The 22,450-nt window shown below is 37.3% G+C and overlaps 1 protein-coding gene across 2 annotated transcripts; it reads right to left on the bottom strand.

Moving 5' to 3' along the window:
• Nucleotides 1-7,407: 7,407 nt before the first annotated feature.
• drd4b (dopamine receptor D4b) lies at nucleotides 7,408-18,634 on the bottom strand. 2 transcript variants are annotated; one of them, XR_014028984.1, is made up of 5 exons: nucleotides 18,073-18,634; nucleotides 16,951-17,063; nucleotides 13,002-13,597; nucleotides 8,019-8,112; nucleotides 7,408-7,903 (listed from the first exon to the last, which is right to left on the bottom strand). XR_014028984.1 is itself a non-coding variant. In XM_081349727.1 (4 exons), the coding sequence occupies exons 1-4, from the start codon at nucleotides 18,319-18,321 to the stop codon at nucleotides 7,701-7,703; spliced, it is 1,161 nt and encodes a 386-aa protein (XP_081205853.1). In that variant the 5' UTR covers nucleotides 18,322-18,634; the 3' UTR covers nucleotides 7,408-7,700. The 2 variants fall into 2 exon arrangements, 1 of the variants encoding a protein (XP_081205853.1); XM_081349727.1 differs by lacking the exon at nucleotides 8,019-8,112.
• Between the last annotated feature and the right edge of the window lie 3,816 nt (nucleotides 18,635-22,450).

Below are 22,450 nucleotides of genomic sequence, written 5' to 3' on the forward strand. Positions count from 1 at the left end.
GTTTGATATGTTCCCTTGTCTAATGTATTGTCATTCATACATTTAAGTGTCCAAATATTATTCAATGTACTCACATACTTTGCCCTGTAAATTTTCCAGTATTTTAACCATTCTTGATGTTGATTTACTTTATCTTAAAGGGACTGTGTGTAGGAATTTCTCCCATCTAGTGGTGAAATTGTATTTTGCATTCAATCGAATAGTGCTCTACAGCGCCTCGCTTTTTCAAATGCGCGTTGCATCTACGGTAGCCGTTATGTACCAAAAAGCTATGACAGGATGTCTTATAATAGCACTTCGAGTTTTCCTTCGGGTGAACAGGTTTGTTATTTAAAACAAACTGAAACTTGAAACAACGAAAAAAAGAATGTTACAGTTATCAATTACTGACTGTGAAAAACATTAACTATGGTAATTAGTAGTAATGCCTTCTTTACTCGTTATATTTTTTGAAGTACGTGCATTGTTAGATATCATCATCATCAGAGCCTTCTCTAACATTACTTTACTCAATAGCTGCTATTCATCAAAGAGCCTGTTTAACTTTTAACTATAAATGTTCTACTGTCTATATAATAAAGTACACAACCAAGCAATGAAAAAAAAAACTTGTAATAAGACCGTAACATTGACTTACCTGTCGAGAAGAAAGCAGGCAACTTCAGGGTCTCTTTTGAAAGCTTTCTCCTGCATTAGCTATCCCGACATTAACCCTGTTTTTTGTAATCTCCGGTCACGTTTCCTTTTACGGTATATTTACGGTATATTTACGGTATACTTTTTCGACGACGAGGACTCCTTATCCTGTGACTCAGCATATGTATGAATGAACGGTGTATAAATAACCGTGCAGTGTGCATCCTTTTAAACTTGCCGCGGCAGTGACAAGCGCCTCTCTCTGCTCTGCTTCTGCTGGTTTCAGTCACGTGACACTGGCTCTGAACGAAACGCGCTGTGGAAACGCGTTGGCCTAGTACTTTTTGTCCCTCTCTCCTATTATAGTTTTTCAAGATGGCGGAACTACATGGAAGCCTCCGTGGACCTACCCGTCCCATGTATATAAAGATACTAAATTCTTCGTTTACGAGGATTAGTCTGATCATTGGCATAGGTATTTGTACACCATTGAGGGCATATTTATTAATAAAAATATTGATTTTAGATAATAAAATACCTAAAAAGCTACACATAGTCCCTTTAATATCACAGCTCAAGTTACTGGCCTTGCCCACATTTAGATGTGTCACTTCTGCAGTAAAAATATAAATGTCTAGCGAGCTTGGTTTGACATGTAACGCCTTGCATGACGGTTTTGACAACGCTTGATTGAAGGAAAAAGAAAAGCTCTGTGGTTGTCGCATTCAGAAACGACCATGAATTGACACACAATTAGTAAAATAGTTGGAGGCTGACAATGACTTTTTCAGAAGCCGAGGACTCATTGTTTGTCTGTTTCGTCTGTTTCGAAGGTGAACTGCTCAGTTCATTGTGTCAATGTCTGAGAATGCCAAGTAAGTGACAAACACTACGTCTAGCTAATTCAGTTCGGTCTGTTGCTCGGTACTATACAAGGTCTGAAGCAAAACAATGCCCTCAATTATCCGACAATTCAAGATGCCAAGAAACAAAAATCCATGTTTCAGGAAGAAAATCATCTGACATGATGGCAGTGAAGAGACCGGAGCAGATATATATATAATATAATGATGATATAACAGGACTTCTAGAGGTTAAACAAAAGTCGAGCAGCAGTATTTTGGATGCACTTACGGGCACGTATAAATTGCAGGTTGGCTGTCATGGAGGAAAGCCATGAGATTGCTGTGGCCCGAACAAAAGAGCTTAATAGCTTAGTGTTGAAGAATGGCCTTATTTTCCAAATGAAGCAGTAGGGCCTGAATGACTATTGTCATAATGTGGTGCAAAACATGATTATCCCACACACAAACTGTAGTATAACATTATATATCGGGATCTTGAGTTGTCTACTATATATAATTCTTTGGAGATGAAAAAAGCTTTTCAGTTAACATCTGTTGGTTCCATTTGTCATCGCCCTCCAGAAGTGCAGGTACACAGATGTTTTTCTAAAGGCCCTGATATACTTCTGGCAAAATCAAAGAGCGAAGTGGTGTGACGTCAATTAACAAAATCAGGCCTAAATGAAGTTCGAGTTGGAGTTTGTTTTGGGAGTTCAAAGTAGCATGCAAAACTTTTCAGAAAACTTCACTTCACCTGGCAAACAACTTCGAACTATGATTGGTCCATTGTGATGATGTAATAGATGGGTGTGGCTCTGAGGCTCCGCCTCTTTGACATGGAAATCTTCTCTGATTCATTTCTTCTGTTCAGACTGTCGAGGTCAGACGAGAGTAAAACTTGAACACACTGGAGAGACGCTTTATAGTAAAAACACGCTGTAATTCTTATTGAAAGAGACACTGACACCGTTTTTCATGTTTAATACTGTACATCTGCTGCTTTAAAGCAATACACTGTATAAAGTGATTTATAAATAAACATCACGTGACTTGACTGGAGAGTTGATAATACCTAGAATATCAAAGTCTACTGCTGGCGGTAGATCCTTTTCCTATTTAGCACCAAAACTTTGGAACAGTCTTCCTACCATTGTCCGGGAAGCAGACACACTCTGTCAGTTCAAAGCCAGATTAAAGACACATCTCTTTGACCTAGCAAACACATACACATTATAGACTTCTATAATTCAATGTTAGGCTGCATAGATTAGGTCAGCTGGAATTAGGAACACTTCCCATAAATCCTGATGTACTCGTTACATCATAAGAAGAATGGCGTCTACGCTAATATTAGTCTCTCTGTTTATCCCGAGGTTTACCGCAGCACGCCGGATTCAGGCCGTATCCAGATCTGATGAAGGACCTGCGCCTGAACACGACGACAACGCAGTCCTGAAGTGTCAACTAGTCTCTCCCCTGTGGAGGCCTCCCTCCCTTTACCTCTCTTCAGATCAAGCGTTGTCAGGATAATTCCGGTTCGTGTGGCTACGTTGAAGTGATAACAATTCTGTATTATAAATTTTAAGGCCAGACAAGTAGTTTTATATTCAAACGCACATCCTTATAGACTGAACTCGTAATACGCATGTGCACGGCATCAGCGTTCTCACAGGTTCGCGTTTTTAAAGTTTGCGCAGAAAGAACTTAAGAGTTTTCTGTTAGAACGGTGTCGTGTTAGCGGCCCCTAAGTTAATAACTAATGATCGTTGCGACGGAAGTGAATCAATCAAAACTAACTTTAGCTGGACAATAACTTTATTCTAGAGCTGCTATAAAGCCCAAACAATCTCTGTTACTTTAATTTCCTATTATCAATGTAAAGCCGCTTTGGAACAAAAAGGAAGGAACACGTTCTAATGATCAAATAATAAAGTCATTCCACCAGCTGTCAGCAATCAGTAATCAACAGGTCCACTCAATCAGCATTGCTGAGTCCCAATTCGCATACTATCCGTCCTAAATAGTATGCGAAACTAGAATTAGTACGTCCCAAATCGTAGCATGTTGAAATGAGTATTCCAAAGATACCCGGATGTCTACTATTTCCGGTTAGAATTCGAAGTGCAGATCAATGCACACTCTAACGGCTAATATTGCCCACAACCCATTGCGTGCGGGAGGGAGGAGCTTTGCGGTGATGATGGTGATGTAAACCTGGCAGTCGGATGCAGCAACGGAGATGCGCCCTCAGTTTTTAAGTGTAAGAATTCAAATGTTTAACCCTAATTAAAGTTATATTTTATTGTCTCGTAATATTAAAGGGTTTATGTTGTGCCAAAAAAGTACCGTGTTTATCTTGTAGGGTCCGATGAAGATACCGAGCGCCTCATTGCAGGCTACAAAACAATAAATAAAAAAGCTCTAGTACAGTGTCATGCAAGTGTCTTTTTTTATGTATTTCTTTTGATGTTTCTGTCTGACTTATTTGTAGTAATACTGTGGCTGTACATATGTTAACTTTATCAGTCCAACCAAAGAAACATGGTTACTACACTTTTACTATAGTAAAAGCATGGTTCATTTTCATCGGGGTATTTTTAAGTATTATACATAAGTATAAGATTAAGTATAAAATACGTTAAACAATAGTTACACTATAAACTTTAAATATTTTAACTCAGAAAATAAGTAGCGCTAGCTTTCGTTACACACATTTGCACATGAACGTCAGAACCAGCCGCCTCACAAACGACCTGCGTTTGGTTGATCTACGACGACGCCCTGCTTCACTCCTCAATTTGGTAAACACATTGTAAATGTATTGTGGAAAAAAAGATGGTAATAGTAAGTAAAATTATATTGGATATATAAGAATGGATGAAATGTTAAATGTTTTGTTAACAGTCGCGTTGTGCGTAACTAGGCAACCACGTTCAAGTTCACGTTGCATGACGTCATCGAAGTATGTCCCAGAACGTGCATACTTTTTTGCTACACACTCAAAAGTATGTACTTTTTCATCACAAAAAAAGTACATACTTTTAGGTCATAGTATAAGTAGGCGAATTGGGACTCAACCCATGATTAAAGGCCTATAAATACACACAGTCGACTCAACCATATTCCTCAACAGTTTTCAGCATCCCTCCACCACCCCATCTCCTCACACTTGCCTGGTTATCTTCCTAACCAAGAGACACGGGGGGAGTACTCTGGGTTCGGGCCCAATTTCCGAACTCAGCACGCCAAATATGCATAACTATTTATTCTCTGACCGTTTGTAAGTGTGAACTCGTGAAAAGCGCTGTATAAATGAAGATGACTTGACTTGACTGGAGAGCTGAATCGCAGAGCTCATGCAAACGTATCCACATCAGATGCTTTCTTAACTGCTGTTTTCTCACCACTGTCATTTTAGTTGTGTGTGCATTTTTGTTGTGGAAAGGAAAGCGCGTGGCACGTTTACATACGTATCTAAATGGCACTCTCTGCGGAGTAGGTGGTGCTGGGATGTTTGCTAACAGTAAACCGCTGGTTACTTATTTCAAACTTTATCTTTCCCCTAAGGGAAGAGCGAAAATGAAACTTCACAGTGAGTAGGCCTATATCGGGGCCGTAAGGGCCGACACACCAAGCTGACAGTCGTCTATTTAAGCAGATATCTTCATCTGTACTCGTATTCAAAAAGGGAAGACGATACTTAGACTTGCCGTTTTGAATATCATTTATGCCGATCATGTTTTTAATTCCACTCCGCTCATGTTATGAAAATATTTGCGCATTGGAATGCTTAGGTAAGTTCATGTAAAATTATAACAGCCTTCTGTCTGTGCCATCTTGACTTCTTTGCTCGCTTTCATCACTAGCCGCGTTTCCATTACCCTTCAAATTGCGCATTGAAAATACGCCCAATGGAAATACGTCAATTTTGCAAAAACTCCCATATAGCGCAAAAATGTTTTTACGCTCGTATGAGGTGGTTTTTCAGGCAATTTGAAAAATTAATATTTCGCAAAACTGCAATGGAGACAGTTTTTTCGCATTTACAGGTCACCTGACGTACGTAACAGTCGATCATTCTAGAAGGCGCGGTGTGTTTGGAGTTCTTTATTAAACTCATAAAAGACAAAGGAATTACGGGAATACTGGATTCTAAACAATAAAGAAATGCCACAATTAAGATCTTGAAGCAGAAATGAGAGAGAAACACCTCATATGAGCCGCTCATGAGTATAAGGGTCTTTCCTTGCCATTAATGCTTGAATAACACGCCTACGCCTCCTTCCATTAATAATAATAGCTATAGTGTGGTGGCTGCGATATACATAAACTTACTAATATCTGTTGCCATGATATTTTTAATGACTTGTCGCGAGAAAAATAAATGATGTTTTAGTCACATAACATCGGTTAATGGAAACGCCGTCATTTCGCAATAGTTTTTTAGCGACATTTAGAAAATATCGCAAAAGTTTTGCTCAAATCTGTAATGGAAATGCAGCCCTTATTCTCGTGAACTAACTCTTTCGCTAAACCGAACAGCCAATCAGAGTTATCTCTCACACCGACAGCGATTCTACATGTTGAATCGGCCAAAAAAAAAAAAAAAAAAAAAAACAACAGTCCGACTAGACTCGATCCAACAGAGCAGAACACACCGAAAAAACTAAGTCTGCCGACGCTCAAAAATAGCGTCTGCATATAAGCCCTGGCTTAACAGTTCACCCGATTTGGCTGGCATGTTGAATCAGCATCGGGACGTCAGTGTGAGAGAGAACTCTGTTTGGCAGTTCAGTTTAGCGATGAGAAAAAAAGCGAAAGTGATGAAAGCGAGCAAAGTCAAGATGACATAGAAGGCTGTTCTAATTTTAAGTCATCTTAGCTGAGCATTAAAATTTTCAAATGCATGAATATTTTCATAACATGAGTTATTGATATTCATAATGGTAAGCAAGAGCTGCTTTGTATATCTGCAGCCCTAGTATCGGTGTTCCTTTTTGAATAACAAATATAGACTATTGACACCTGCTGATATAGACAGTTATTTCCTTACATCAGGCGCCGAACGCATGTGCTAGTTGGCAGTCGGGCTATAGTCTTTGCGATGTGTTCAAAAGATAACACACTCAGCTTTCGTCGCCACTAGTTCTTCGACGTCGGATGGTGTGTCACGGCCTTAAAGAACCCTAGAACTTAGAAAGGTTTTACAATGGCATCACAGCAAATTAAGGAACTTATGAACGTTCTCATGCTTTCAGACCCTTGCTTTTTGGAAGCTTTATTTTAAAAGTAAAGACCATAGACTGGTTTTGGTTAGGAAGGAGAGCTCCATGATGGATAGACACTCAGCTAATCTCAAGTTTTCTGTCTAATCTATACATGTACATTTACTCAATAAAAGTGTTTTGTGTGTGTGTGGAAGATACAGGTCAACAGGGCTGGTAAGGGACAAGATCTTGGTGATTCTTAATTCTCTAAGAAATGCCAGCGTCAGGCATACTGGAGAAGCTGCACTTGATCATGCAGACATTTTATTTATAATTCAATAAGAGAGGGAAAAAAAGAGACACAAGTGAGAATTCTGCCTAGGTGTCTGATCCTTCTTTCACTGCGCACAGATGATGAGCTCGAAGATTACAAGGTTAGAAACCAATGGTAAAATCCTTAGGGCTTTTCTGGAACTTCATTAGACACTTTCTAATGATGTTTTTGAACCTTCACAGAGAAGCTTTAACCCGTTTCAAACCTTGGTTTTATCACACATTTCTGTTTATAGTAATGTTCAGCTCCAAGTTCAAATGAATGAAATCCAAACTCAAAGCTCTACGGTATCTACAGAATATTTGAAAGGCTTTACCAAAAATCAAATGTACCAAAATATGCAGTGCCGAATGAGGGCTTGTACATTGTGTTTTTTTTTTTATTTAAAACACGTCACAGATCTAAAATATGCAATGCATTATATATTTTATACCATTAATCTTAGCTTAATTCAGACTGAGGCATATTTTAACAGAGAATGGCACATTATAAAATGATGCACAAATGTTCCAGGCACTACTGAAAATAAGTCCACTATGTATAAAATATGGATGTAGTACATGGTAGGCACAAAGAAAGTACTGGCAGGATTAACACAAAACAACAAAATAAAACAGTTCCACTCAAGAACAAATGTCTTTAGCATAAATGATGGCATTATGAAGCGCTTGGTGGATGTCAGCAGCAGTGGGGGAGAAATCCTCGGAAGAACTTCCTGAATTCGGTGTTGAAGACCGTGTAGATGATTGGGTTGAGAGCACTGTTGACGTAACCCAGCCACGTCACGGTGCTCATCAGCTCTGGAGAGATGTGGCAGGACTCACACCGGGCTCGAGTCGTGTGAACGACGAAGAACGGTGTCCAGCAGAAGAGGAAGACACCTGCAGGTGGAGATCACACATCACATAAGGGTTATTATCTTTAACTAAAGACTAAATCTACTAGAAACATTTCTGGTATTTGAAATAAAGCTGAAATAAAATGAAATATATAAACCTGTTAACTGTCAGGTCGCTTTTTGAGCACTGATGTGAAAATGCACTACCCAAAGGTTGGTCTCTTTTGACAGAAAACACTCAGCAGATTATTGCTGAAGTGAAAAGAAGTTGAAATTTACTGTAAAGCAAATGCACTGTACTAAACATTTTTTTTTAAATACAATATATATTTTATAAAATAGTGAAGACTCTAATATTGCTATAAAATTAAAGCCACATGTCTAACTAAATTGTGTTCAAAATTTGAAGTTGATGTCACAAAAACTGAAGTAAAATAGCCACTAGGTGAAGCACACATTCTTTTGATGCATTGTCCTGTCACAAATGAATCAATTTCTGTCACATCCTCACTTCTATGACAAAATAGTCGCCAAATATGGAACCTTGAGTTTCAGACCTTTCCGACAATATGTGTTTTGTTTGGATTATAAAATAGTGTAGTAAATTTTGTAATATAAAACATGACTCCGCCCATGGGAGGAGCCCACTAAAAGGATTTAAAGTTGGGGGAGAGTGGGGTAAGATGAGCCATCTTTTACTTCAAGTCCTCAAGATAAGAGACAATTAGGCATAAGTACAATGAGAGTATCTAAAGAAATTTCAGGATGTTTCCTATTATTTTTAAATGATCAGAGTACATCTATATTTTCCTATAAAAAAAAGTGTTTATGTGGCTCAATTTACCCCAGGTTAGGGGTAAGTTGATCCAAGTCAATGGGTAAGTTGCACCGTCTGGGTGTAAACTGACCATCTGACTGAATCTGAATCAAACACGTGAAATTGAAATAAAAAGAAATTAAACCTGAAAAAATGTATAAAATGAAAAAAGCACATCACGAAATTACACAAAATTAAACTATAATTAACATGACAACTAAAAATACAAAAATAAAAGCTAATTCATAATAATAAAACTAAAATAAAACTGCATTACATATTTATCATCAGTCGAATTAAGAAACAAGACATTTGGTGCATTTTTTAGCATTACATAAAGTGTATACAAATATATTTTACGTATATTGTAAAATGTTACTTGTAGTTACTATACACTAAAAAAAAAAGTTAAATCCTAGACCATTTTTTCCTCAGTGTAGCAATAACTATAAATTGTGCATAATTACATGCAAATAACACTAAACCACAGCCCATAACCCTATAGTAAGTACTTGTAGTTCATTATTCACTACTCATTATATACTCAGTTCATTATTCATTATATACTCAGTACTCAAATGTATAATTACACTGTAATACAGACACCTTAAGATAAAGTGTTGCACAGTTTTGCTTTTAAACCCACTGGAATGCCTTTTGTCCATTACTCTAAATGGGTTTTTTGTTTGTTTTTACAAGCTTGAAGGAATTGAAAATAATTTTCTGTGTTAGACGACAACATGAACGTTGTGGTCAGAGTCCTGCTTCTTTTCTGATAAAGCAAGAAAAATGAGCAGCCAGGACTCAAAACATTCAAGAATGAATGACTTTAAGAGCTCTGGGAAGCTTAGGATAACCCAGAAACCTGCAAAATCACGCTCATTCATTCTGCATTATGCAATAAGAATCTCTTGCGAAAGCGACCAAACTAAGTAAAATGTTATGAAGAACGCGGGACAAACGCTGCACATATAAATCAACCTATGTATGTTATGGATATTAATGTGCTCCTCCAGTGGCCTCTGCTCTGCTGAATTATTCAAGTATATTAATGGTATTTCTATAAATACCCAGTAATGGAGTTAAAATAAGTTTCAGATCATCAGCATAACTGCATGTTTCTGTGACGCAAGAAATGTTTACATCTTTGGAAAAGTTATCACTTCCCCCAACCCTTAAATCCTCATGAGGAGGTGAAAACCTACACATTCCTCTACTGTACACGGAAAATATGGAAAATGTCTTGTTACTTAAAGGAATAATTTCTGACATGTTGATGTAACCAGTAACCGGGTCATATTCAGACATGATATTAACTCTTTCCCTGCATTTTTTTTTTTTTTTTTTTTAAGTTGAGAAAATTGTGTTTTTTAATAAGATTACAGCATGTATTAGCAATGCTTTTATCGCTTGTTTCTCCATGTTTTTTGTACCGTGTACATTCCAACATTCCATAACATTCCAAATTCGGCTTGGAACTGTTCATTAGGATTTTACCACATAAAGCACTTTTTTTAGCGCAATTTTCCAACGGACAAAATTGCGATTGTTAACTCATGATTTCTGTTCTGTCTGTGCGCACCAATCTTGCACTTCTATCTCCTCCTCAACCAGACCACCTAGAGACTTCGGGTTTTCGGCATTATGTTAAGGAAGGTCTAATCTCGGGAACGCACAAAAAAAAAAAAAAAAAAAAAACATACAAAGATTTACTATCTCTTAGTGTTGTGATCCCATGACGTCAGAAAATTGCGCTAAAACACTCACTGAGTTTTTATTACTTGTTTTTTTTACATTGTCTGAATATGATATATATTGTCTGATGACTAACAGAACACAACAAACATTTCAGGATGTCCTAGAAATATAGCAGGGTAAGCTGTGCCACTTTTTATTTAAAGAGATAGTTCCCACAAAATTGAAAACTCCATCATTATGTACTCACGTTTATGTCATTCCAAACTTGTTTGACTTTCTTTTTTCTTTTTTTTTCTTTTTAAGTAAATAGGGTCCAATGTTGGCTAACATTCATCAAAATATGTTCTGCAGAATAGAAAAAGAAAGTCATGTGGGTTTGGAGTAAATCATGACAGAATTTTCATTTTTGAGTAAAGTATCAATTTAGGTTTTCTTCTAATCAAGTAAAAATGAGGTCAACTAAGTAAAATTATATTTCAAGGATGTCTGCTATGAACAAAGAAAGCCTATGTAATATAATATAGGCCTAATACAATAATATATAATCATATTTGTGATTATAGAAATAGAAATATACTTATCCCTTGATAGGAATCAGCTGTGGTTTAATATTCAGAATAGAGTGACACAGTTCCAGAAGTAAAAACTCAATTTATTTTCTCCATTGGGAAATTGATTTTTAAAGTTAACTTATGAACCTTTAAAGACAGCCCTAAGTTGTTAATCAATGGTATTTTCTTCTGTTGATGCCATCAGCCCGCATTATTTCAACTTATTCTTAAAACAATTGTGTTTGATAGTGGAATTTGTGGTGAAAAACAACATTACCCAAGATGCTGTACAGAAAATTCCACCAATCAGAGAGTCGAAACAGGCAAAACACACCAAAAGAGCTCTTTAGCTCCGCCCACTCCTATGAAGCACTGCGAATGACGATCTTTTTGCGCTCTTAAAATACGTAAATATTTGTATACGAGTCAAAATCTGCTAAGGGGTAATAATGGAACAGCAGTTTTATTTTTTTACTATTATTTACAATAGGATCTGCATTTTTATGAATTTCAAAATAAACAAGAATTTGCGACAGCTGAATGTAACATTTTTGACAAGCAAAACATGTCAGTCTCTGAATCTTCCAGAATCAACGGCACTAATGCGCTCCATATTCAGAATACGTGATATAGTGAACCAATTTTCAACAACAACAACAATAGATTTGTAAAATGCAACTCTAGTCTTTGCTGAATGTATCTATGTTAACGAATGGTGTCCCAGAAATGAGGTCAAGGCACCAGGTGAACCATGACATCATAATTGGATAGAGGGATTTGCCTGTAGTTGGTTTTATCTGTGCGCCGGTCCAGGGAAATTCAACTTCTGTGGCAATTTCATGCAAAGCTTAGACATTTATAATTACATCCACAAACTAATTAGACTGCTTTGGTGATAAAAGCTCAAAAGTTGTATTTTAAAGACATCTTTCATTCTGCTCACATCCAAGCGGCAAACTTCCGGTGTCTCTCTTGAATCCAACACGGAAGCGACTTAAACTGCAATTCATCGACTGGCCACTAGAGACCGGCTCCAGAAGAGAGTCAATCCCATAGACCCCCATGTTAGTTTGCCCAACTTTAGGGCAGAAAAAATATGTTTACAGCCTGGTGCAAAAAGTGGTTTTGGTCTATATAGCTAATTTTGCCCTTCATGAAAACTGTGAGGGGGTGATTTTTTTTTTTTTTACTCATCCGTTTAAATCATATTAAGCTTTAAATTCTGCATAATTAGGGGCGGGGCCATTTGAGTGACGGGTGGATTGCCGCTGCTGTCACTATTAGCCGTTTGTCTGCTGCATAGACTGTAAAGAAATATGGACGTAGTGTTTCTGAAGAGCATTATTGAAGCCCAAAGTGGGCGGAGCCGGCTGTCGCCATCTTGGCAGCCCGTCACTCCCGGATAACCAGAAATGGGCAAAAAGGCGGATTAGCTGAGGTGGCGTGATGCTAACAGACAGCAGACAAACGGCTAGTAGTGACATCAGCGGCAATCCACCTGTCACTCAAGTGGCCACACCCTTAATTATGCAGAACTTTAAGACTTAATATAATTTAAACGGATGAGTTATAAAAAAATTCACCCCCCTCACAGTTGTCATGAAGGGCAAAATTAGCTATATAGACCAAAACCACTTTTTGTACCAGGCTGTAAACAAATTTATTTATGCAGTAAAGTTGGGCATTTTAACATGGGGGTCTATGGGATTGACTCTCTTCTGGAGCCGGTCTCTAGTGGCCAGTCGATGGATTGCAGTTTAAGTCACTTCCATGTTGGATTCAAGAGAGAGACTGGAAGGTTGCCACTTGCCTACTGTCTGTTAGCGTCACGTCACCTCAGCTAATCCCGCCTCTTTGCCCATTTTCATTAATGACGCGCTGCCAAGATGGCGACGACCGGCTCCGCCCAATTTGGGCTTCAAAAATGCTCTTCAGAAACCTACGGGTGACGTCATTGTCGTCACATCCATATTTTTGCAGTCTATCCTCACATCGCATGAATTATACAGTAAGTACTTTAAACTTCAACAGGACAGACAAACAAACACTCACAGAAGTATTATTTCAACACTTACCCACAACAACAGGTAAAACCCTCATGGCTTTTCTCTCCCTTCCATTGATCTTAGCCCTTTTCTTTCGCTGAGTTGGCTGGCCGTGTTTAATGGCAGTGTAGGCCACGGTTTGAATGGGGCTGTTTTTATACTCCGGTGGGAAAGGGCAAACGGGCGGTTTGAAGTCATCAAGCTCCTCAAGACTGGACTGGGCCAGATCTCTCTCAATGACCCGGGGCAGAGACATTGTTAGAGATCCCAATTGTGGGAGAGCGGCAGCAACTGCTGCATGCTGTAAACTACGGCAAGCATGAATACTGTTCCTCAGTTTGGCTTTGCGTGCTTCTTCCCACTTGCGCAAACCATGGAAGATCCCAAAATACAGTAGGAGCATGATGGGGCACGGGATGAAAAAGGAGCAGACGGACGAATATACCACGTAATTGTCGTCTTCCAGTTTGCATTCTCTGGGATCTCTTTGAGGAACATTGTTTATCCCGAAGATGACGGGAGAAGCCACAGCCAGCGCCAAGAGCCACGTCGCAGAGAGCAAGACCATTTGCCGATAGTCAACGTGCTTTCTGTTGTAGTTAAGCGGTATGGACACGGCTATGAACCTGTTAAAATGATGCATATTCAACTTTACCATCTGGACGTAAAGATATTTTTAAAGATGTAAAATAAATAAAGACTTCTAAGGGGCTGTTTACACGACACCGTTTTCAACTAAAATCGTAAAAGTTTTTATGCGTTTTGGCCGTTCGTTTACACGACAACGGCGTTTTGGGTTTTGAAAATGGGTTCAATGGGGATTGTTTTGACAATAGAAAAACGTCGAAAACTTCTCCGTTTTAAGCATATCGTTGTCGTATAAACATACCCGAAGACCCATAATCACAGCAAAGCCAAACGCTGTAGTCAGTGGTTCTCAACTGTTTTTGCTTTAAAGGGATACTCCACTTTTTTTGGAAATAGGCTCATTTTACAACTCCCCCAGAGTTAAACAGTTGAGTTTTACCGTTTTCAAATCCATTCAGCCGATCTCCGGGTCTGGTAGTACCACTTTTAGCATAGCTTAGCATAGAGCATTGAATGGGACAAGACCATTAGCATCTCTCTCAAAAAAATGACCAAAGAGTTTCGATATTTTTCCTATTTAAAACTTGACTCTTCTGTAGTTACATTGTGTACTAAGACCGACGGAAAATGAAAAGTTGCGATTTTCTAGGCTGATATGGCTAGGAACTATACTCTCATTCCTGCGTAATAATCAAGAAACTTTGCTGCCGTACCATGAGTCCAGCAGGCGTAATGATATGACGCAGCGCCTGAAAATAGGTCTAATAGGTTAGACAAACTTAGTTCCGGTCACGTTGGAAGTTACTGAGCTGGGGACTATTTTCAGGCGCTGCGTCATATCATTACGCCTGCTGGACTCATGGTACGGCAGCAAAGTTTCTTGATTATTACGCAGGAATGAGAGTATAGTTCCTAGCCATATCAGCCTAGAAAATCGCAACTTTTCATTTTCCGTCGGTTTTAGTACACGATGTAACTACAGAAGAGTCAAGTTTTAAATAGGAAAAATATCTAAACTCTTTGGTCATTTTTTTGAGAGAGATGCAAATGGTCATGTCCGATTCCATGATCTATGCTAAGCTATGCTAAAAGTGGTACCGCCAGACCCGGAGATCGGCTGAATGGATTCGAAAACGGTAAAACTCAACTGTTTAACTCTGGGGGAGTTGTAAAATGAGCCTATTTCCAAAAAAAGTGGAGTATCCCTTTAAGACCCACACTCTAAAAATAACGTGTTGGCTCAAAAAAAAAAAATAATGCAACCGTTCGTTTGCATCAATCTTTTTGAGTCATGACAGCTTCGAATGAAATTATGTACTTCAAACAACAAACTACATTGAGCTAGAGGAACTTAAGCATTTGTAACATAAACACAAATTTTTAAGTTGATCACTCAAAAATATAAGTCACACTAACTACTTGAGTTGTAGCACTGGATCCAATTATGTATTTCAGATTCAGTTCAAATCCACAGCTATCATAGTAAAATTTAGGATATTACTTGTCAACTGGCATTAGCTCAGTCATTGCTTATAGAGTCAATGTAGTGTTTATCTTCATGAAGTCACACTTTTAAGGGTGTGTTCACACTTGCATGTTTGGTTGGATTAAAACAAACTCTAAACTTTTAAACAAACTCTGGTGCGGTTTGACTGAAATATGAATGCAGCAGGGACCACATCTAAACGAACCAAAAACAGGATGTCACAAGATGCGACCCTAAAAAGGATGGAGTGATTCTTGCTGCTGTTTTGACTCTGTTACACATTTCATAAGCTCTTCACGAGTTCTCATCTAGTCAAAATACCATCATATGTACACACATACGTTTTTGGTCCAGCACACAGCATTGGTTTGAATGTTTGTTTTTGCAAAATATGTGCCATAAAAGCCATTTAGGTTTTTTTTCTAGTTTTTTTTTTTTTTTTTTTTTTTTTTTAGGTGCGGTGTTAAAAATGACCGTGTGAATGCTAAGCAAACCAGGACTAAATGTATCATTTTCTTTTTTAGGTCCGGACCAAAAGAACCAAGAGAACCGAAATATATGTGTGAAGACACCCTTAATGTCAAACATAACAGCATTAAACACTAGAAGGTCTTTCCCTTCACTAAAAACTAATAAAATGACACTTAATTTCAACATTTATTCTCACTACCCAGTTCAGATCCCAGTCCTTTCCAAAGTTATCAAGACAATTTCATCAAGTAACTGCAACTTTAAACCGATTTACATACATTTCAGTTTAAATTGCACACAAAATTAAGTTAATGTTATGATCAACATTATTATATAAACCTAACAACACCAAACAATGTTTGCAACTTAAAAGGTTTAAAGGGTTAGTTCACCCAAAAATGAAAGTTCTGTCAGTAATCACTCTCCCTCATGTTGTTCCAACCCCATAAGACTTTCGTTCATCTTCTTAACACAAATTAAGATATTTTTGATGAAATCTGAGAGCTGTCTCACTCCTCCATAGGTTTCTCTGTAACTGAAACTTGCCGGCCCAGAAAGTTAGTAAAGACATTGTTAATATAGTCCAAGTGACTACAGTGGCTCAACCTTAAGTTTATCAAGCGACGAGAATACTTTTTGTGCAAAAAAAAAAAAAAAACCCACTTAATTCAACTATTGATTTTCTTCTGTGTTTCTCTGAGTGAGTTCACGTAGTGTAACAGCGCAGCGCTTCTGGGTTGAACGTCAGAACGTAGGCTCACTACGTTCTGACGTTGCGCAGTTAAACTACGTGAACAGCGCAGATTTAAATACCTCAGATTTAATAAAAAATATTTTAATTTGTGTTCCGAAGATGAACGAAAGTCTTACGGGGTTGGAACAACATGAGGGAGAGTAATTACTGACAGAATTTACATTTTTGGGTGAACTAACCCTTTAATTACATAAATAAATTAGAATTTTTAACTTGCAACCATGGTTTAGCATCTGCCTAATTTGGCTAGCTTCTACTAAATAGCCAATGAATTTGTGTTTGATGTTAAGCTTATTTGTTCTGTTATCCTATGTTAGATGCATTTTATTATTTAAATTTAGAATTGATATTTTTCTGCTATCAGATCAGACCTGTGGTCCGTTCTTGGGTCACGACTCACCAGTTGACAACCACTGGTTTAGAGAATAATGCTAATCTCAACTTTCTTTAATAAAGTCACTCACTGATTTGCTGAAACATGGTCTTACGCACTATAAGAATGAACTTATGAATGAACCAGCATGACCTGTGTCAGCAACCCTGATTAGGTCAAAATAATTTGCTAAAAACTGATTATGCAATTCACATTCTTTCTTGAGAAAATGCCTCAAGGCTCCCAAAGCAACTTTTCTCTTTCCTCTGGAAAAGCAATGCTATGCAATATGATGGGAAATTCAAACCTGTCAACACTGATCGCACAGAGGTTAAATATAGACGCTGTACAGAGCATCACATCCATGGTCATTAGTCCATCGCAAAGAGCCATATCCAGTGACCAGACACCACCTTGAAACTGGAAAGACAGATGCCAAAAAGAGTATTAATGAGCATTTAGCATACATTAAGGAAAACAATTGCAAACTTCCTTACATCTTCATTCCTGCAATTCATTTCAAACAGGAAAGCAATTGTATTGAGACACATGACATTCGGACTGCCCTTGATTCTCTAAACGAGTCAAACTAATCTAATGAGCCTAACAACTAGACCGATTTAACGTGGGGGCAACTTGAGGGTAACAAGATCAGTGGACTAAAAGAGAAAGAGAATCAAAGAGGAAGTTACCTATAGAAGCCTATGTAGTAACTCTTTTCAAATACATGTATATACTGTATGTGTGTGTGTGTGTGTGTGTGTGTGTGTGTGTGTGTGTGTGTGTGTGTGTGTGTGTGTGTGTGTAAATATATTTGGGTGTAATGCATTACTCAGTAATTACAGTAATTTAATTGATTTTCCATTAAAAAGTAAGGGATTACTATTAATTTTTCTTTAATTTAATTAGAGTTACTTATGATGTAATTGCATTAAACCCTGCATAGACATAATGCATAAAATGTAAAGTCTAATATTAAAATGTATGTTTTTAATGTAACCCTCTCCTATGTATATATAAGCTATATATTATATAACTTTTATGTTAGATGTGATTATTCACAATTAATCGTTTTAACACTAATATAGGCCTACATATATAGATTTATACACAGTGTTGGGTAAGTTACTCAAAAAAGTAATTAGTTAATTAATAAATAATTAATATAATGAATTATAATACAATCACATCTTCAATTATTAGTCTTTCACACTGCACAATTTAAAACTGATTTCAGTGATCATACTACATCAACCTAATACAACAGACCTTACAAATATGGTGATAAATGGTTGTACTAAAAGTGTAGACTAAAGTAGTAGCCTATACCTAAGAAAACAGTTTTAACGCGGAACCATGTTTGGATCATGTGGACTTCAACAAAACGCGTTACAAAATGAACTTCTATAAACGCAAACGCATGACTTACCTCTGCATAGACAAACAGGGGTAAAACCAAAACTGCCAGCAGCAGATCTGCCACAGCCAAACTCACAATGAAATAGTTAGTCGTTGTCTTCAGGGCTTTTTCCTTGTAAACACTAAGGCAGACGAGCACATTTCCACAAATGATCACAATAATGAGCGAAACCCCGAACACGAGAGCCGGAACATTGTGCGTAAAGACCTCGGGTTGAAGAGAGCTGATGTTCGAGCTCGAGGTGTTGTTCACAGACATCGTTCCTGATCCGAGCGAGAACGGCTTTTTCTTCTGGGGAACTTTTCATAAATGTCTCATGTTGTCCTGTCCGCTTTGGTCCATCTCTGTTCATCTTGTGTTAGTCAGAAGACGAGCCATCTACTGTATCAGCAGCTCCGAGTCTGAGTATGTTGGTCAATCTGCTGTCTCTCTTTAAATAACACAGTCGGATAATCTGGGAAAGTCGCGCGCTGCTCTTCATGTGATGTAAACTGCTGTCAATGAAAGTTTTCGAGGTTGGAAAAAGCAGTATTTATACACGCAACCAATAGAGACTCAGTTGCAGGCGATCAGTCAGTGGCGCTGCTTACAGTGGGAAATATCAACACCCACTTTATTTGTAGGCATGTTGGCTATAGAGGTATGAAAGCTTGTTTTCTCCGCAGAATAAAACATTTTACAAGATAATTACGACTTTTTATCTCACAATTGCTAGTTTATACATCGCAATTCTGACATATTTTCTCAGAATTGTGAGATGTAAACTTAAAAAGTCCAATTCTAAGGAACACAATTGCGACTTTATATCACGCAATTCATAATTTATCAGGCCTAACTCACAATTACGACTTTATATCAGGAAATTCCGAGAAAAAAAGTCAGAATTGTGAGATAAAAAGTCGTAAATAAAATATAAGTCGTTATATAAAAATATAAAAGAAAATGTAGGGAAAAGTTACTTTTAAAGCAATGTGTTATATAATATTGTGTTACTCCCTAATATGAGACACTGGCAGTGAAAATCCAGCTTTTAATGTTGTTTATATGTCTATGTGGTGTTTTTAATATGCTTTAAGACAAACCATGTTTAAATTCATAAGTCGACACCATTGCTGAGTATTTCCTCCTTAAAACTGCAGTGAACCAAAGACAGTCTCAAAAACACGCTTTGAAATCGCTGGTGTTTCTGACGTCACAAACTACCTTGTAACCAATCAGATCAACGTGTGATCGTCAACCAGTGGATCTCTGAGCTGAGTGAGTGAGTGGAGGCGGGGCTCATTTGCATATTCATAGAACCGCCTAAATGAGGCAAGAGTGTCGAGTTACATTCAAGCTATTTTAAGGCATAAATACATATTTTTCAAGGAAAAAAAGATTAAATATGTGATTTTGGTGATCAGAGATGAGTTTTAAGGGATACAATTATTGACTACAGGGAGACTAATTACATTTAATATAAATTTAAACTATAATAGGCTACTTTTTCATTGAATTGCAAATAACATGCAATTAACACTACATTCAGTTCACACAATTATTATTTTTTGTACTCTTTTTAAAAGTAAAAAGTCTACTTCTTTTTCAGAAGGGTTGGATGGCATGAGGATGAGTTAATGATAACAACATCAATTGAACTATGTGAAGTATTCCTTGATCTCTAGTTTAATAATTTCTAAATTCTGGTGCCCAAAGTAAGATAAAGTATGAACAGATGGATTAGGAACTCTATTCAAGTGTGCATTTGCAAACCTATGGCTTTAAAAACATGTTAAAAACATGTTAATCCACAGTAATGCAAAAGGGTTTTAGGTTCATTATTCGCTGTTGTTCATTAACATTTAAGGTTCTCCTGAAGTTACTTCAGTATGCAGCATATGTTTCCTCTGATCATATGCATGCCTGCGGGAGAACATACAAGATATTAATTGGAGTTGACAACACTGTAATCACGTGAAAGATGAAGGTCTACTAGCAGGATGGTTTTAGCTGAAAATATAAGTCAGAAGCTTTTTTCCCCATCAGGGAAAGCATATCCTCCACTCTTCGTCTGAATACTGGGACTGTAAAGAATAAATCTTGTTCTTATATTTTCACTTCCATGCGCTCGACAGAGGGTGAAAGTGTAAAGTGAGAATAGCAATCTGACAGATTGTGGGGGAAGATAAAGAAGAGGACAATTATAGCACATAGTTCATTCAGAGGGGAAATAAAGTATCGTATAACTCGTGGATAATGAAGACGAAACTTTGTCTTCCTCGAGGTTCTAATAAAAGCAATTTCCACTTTGTAATATGTAGAAAGTTCAACGGTTGATCAGATGATCAGGTTTTCATTAACAGTTTTAATATATACGTATATAAAACTGTTTCTGTAAACTGAGTGTTCATAACTTTTGACTTTTGAGTCTCTGAAACAGCAAGTTATTATGTTCTTAAATGTATAATGCCTTGTTATTGTTTTCTGTCCCTCTCATGATATTACTGGCTTAGAATTTATTAAATTATTGTTGTGTTAATTTTTCCAGGCTCAAGGACACACCTGGTTTCTCAAGATGACAAACAAATACAAGGTCAAACAAATGTTACACTTGGATTTGATCCCAATAAGGGCTTAAAGATAATTTTGTGCCTTTTGAGAATATCATAGTCAAAAACATGCTTGAACCTAATTTGCTTTTAATTTTTTGGTTTCTTAAAAATTACTGTTAAAAAGTGAATTGCACATATCAAAAGTTTTTTAGAGCTTATTTTCTATTTTAAGGCCCATTTAATTGTACACAGTATATATATATTTATAGATCGTTTTATAGATGGATGCAGTGTAAGCATCTTCAAAATAGGTTAGTTATATACAGTCACGTCTGCTGACTCTAGAGATTTCTTTTTCTGGGTTTTACAACAGGACAGATTTTACTAATCTGGCCATACAGACTGGATCAGACAACCTATAGAGATATAAAATACAATAGAAATAAGACAGAAATTGAGAAATAAAATATGAATACACAGTGTTACAGTATGTACACTTAAGTATAAGTAATTTAAAGTTTAATTAAAAATTGAGTCTTGCGTTTCATGTCATGTGATCTCTGCTTCCCCAGTTAATTGTTTTCATTGTTTCCCTTGCTTCATGTGTCATTTTCTAATTGGTTCTGATATTTTGTTAGAAGTCTTGTCGTTTCATTGGTCCATGTTCACCCTAACATTCAAAATAATTAATTGGTTTGAGTAGGGCAAACTTAAATTTAAAAAAATTGTTCAAACTAATTACTTTTCATGAGTATTTAGAACTAGCGCTGGGAAAAACAAAGTTTTTTTATATCGCTGCGTCCGAAATCGCACACTGTCTGGGTAGGTATACTTTTGAATTTGAATTTATTTTGCGACCGTTAAACGTACAGTATGGAATTTTTCGCCACTAGGGGTCGCTAACCTATTTACAATAACAAAGACGTAGTTTGATGACACAACATTTGCTAAGAATTATGGATCTTGTCGTCAACATCAAGCCGACCGATCTAATATTGTTTATGGATGACTGAATACATCGATGTTTTTATCATGACTGTGATATGAAGCAGGTCGGGATTGCTAAGAGACAGCTATCAGCTCCACACGCGACGCGAGTCCCACGGATATAATAGGAATATAGACAATTCATTCTACCGAACTACACGCAAGTGCAGAATTACAACTCACAGGTCAGTTTATTAGACAAATTAAACTTGTGAGGTAACGCAGCGCTGTTTCACTTGGTCTAACATTACACTATCACACTAAACTGCATTTGAATGTGTTGAAATTAATGTGTTAGTTTGTCTGTATGAGACTAGCAGTAAGCTAGATCAACATTAGAATAACATACAGATCATATTCTAACATTTTATCATTGTTGAACTATATAACATTGATTAGTTTTATGTAAATGTGCTCACCTGTTTAATAAAGTACATGTAGGAGCGGTCGAAGTCTAGGACGTGGAGCTCTCGTTTATATACTGTCTATGGGAGCTCTCGGCATCTCGAAAACACCGCGCTGATATTGATTCTCGTTTTAGTTCTCCTTTTTTATCCAAAGTCTGCTTGCCATGGTCCGTAATGTTTGAACGAAACAACAACAGCGTGCAAATAGACATTGCGAACTACACAGTTGTCCACGTCTGTCGCCTTGGTTACTATCAGAGTTGCTATGGCAGTTGCTGGTTGCTATGGCAGTACGAGCGGAAACCAGGGACAACGCGGATATGACGCCATTGACGGCGACAAAACGGAAATAAAGAAACGTGACGTGTCTTCGAATTAAATTACAAATTTCTCCTGGTTTGAAAGTTGTTGGAAACAGTCGGGATAATGTAAGTACACAACTAAAAAAAATATATAACATAT

This window comes from Scardinius erythrophthalmus (assembly GCF_964197995.2).
Source record: "Scardinius erythrophthalmus genome assembly, chromosome: 2".
NCBI classification, from domain to species: domain Eukaryota; kingdom Metazoa; phylum Chordata; class Actinopteri; order Cypriniformes; family Leuciscidae; genus Scardinius; species Scardinius erythrophthalmus.

Bases quoted from the DNA above. Each gene is read 5' to 3' on its own strand.
- drd4b (XM_081349727.1), bottom strand. From the start codon at position 18,321: ATGTCTGTGAACAACACCTCGAGCTCGAACATCAGCTCTCTTCAACCC. The intron at 13,598-16,950 runs GTTTGAATTTCC...TCATTTTAACAG, and splicing joins TGTGCGATCAGTGTTGACAG to GTTCATAGCCGTGTCCATAC. The intron at 7,904-13,001 runs GTAAGTGTTGAA...CTCCACCTGCAG, and splicing joins GGTTTTACCTGTTGTTGTGG to GTGTCTTCCTCTTCTGCTGG.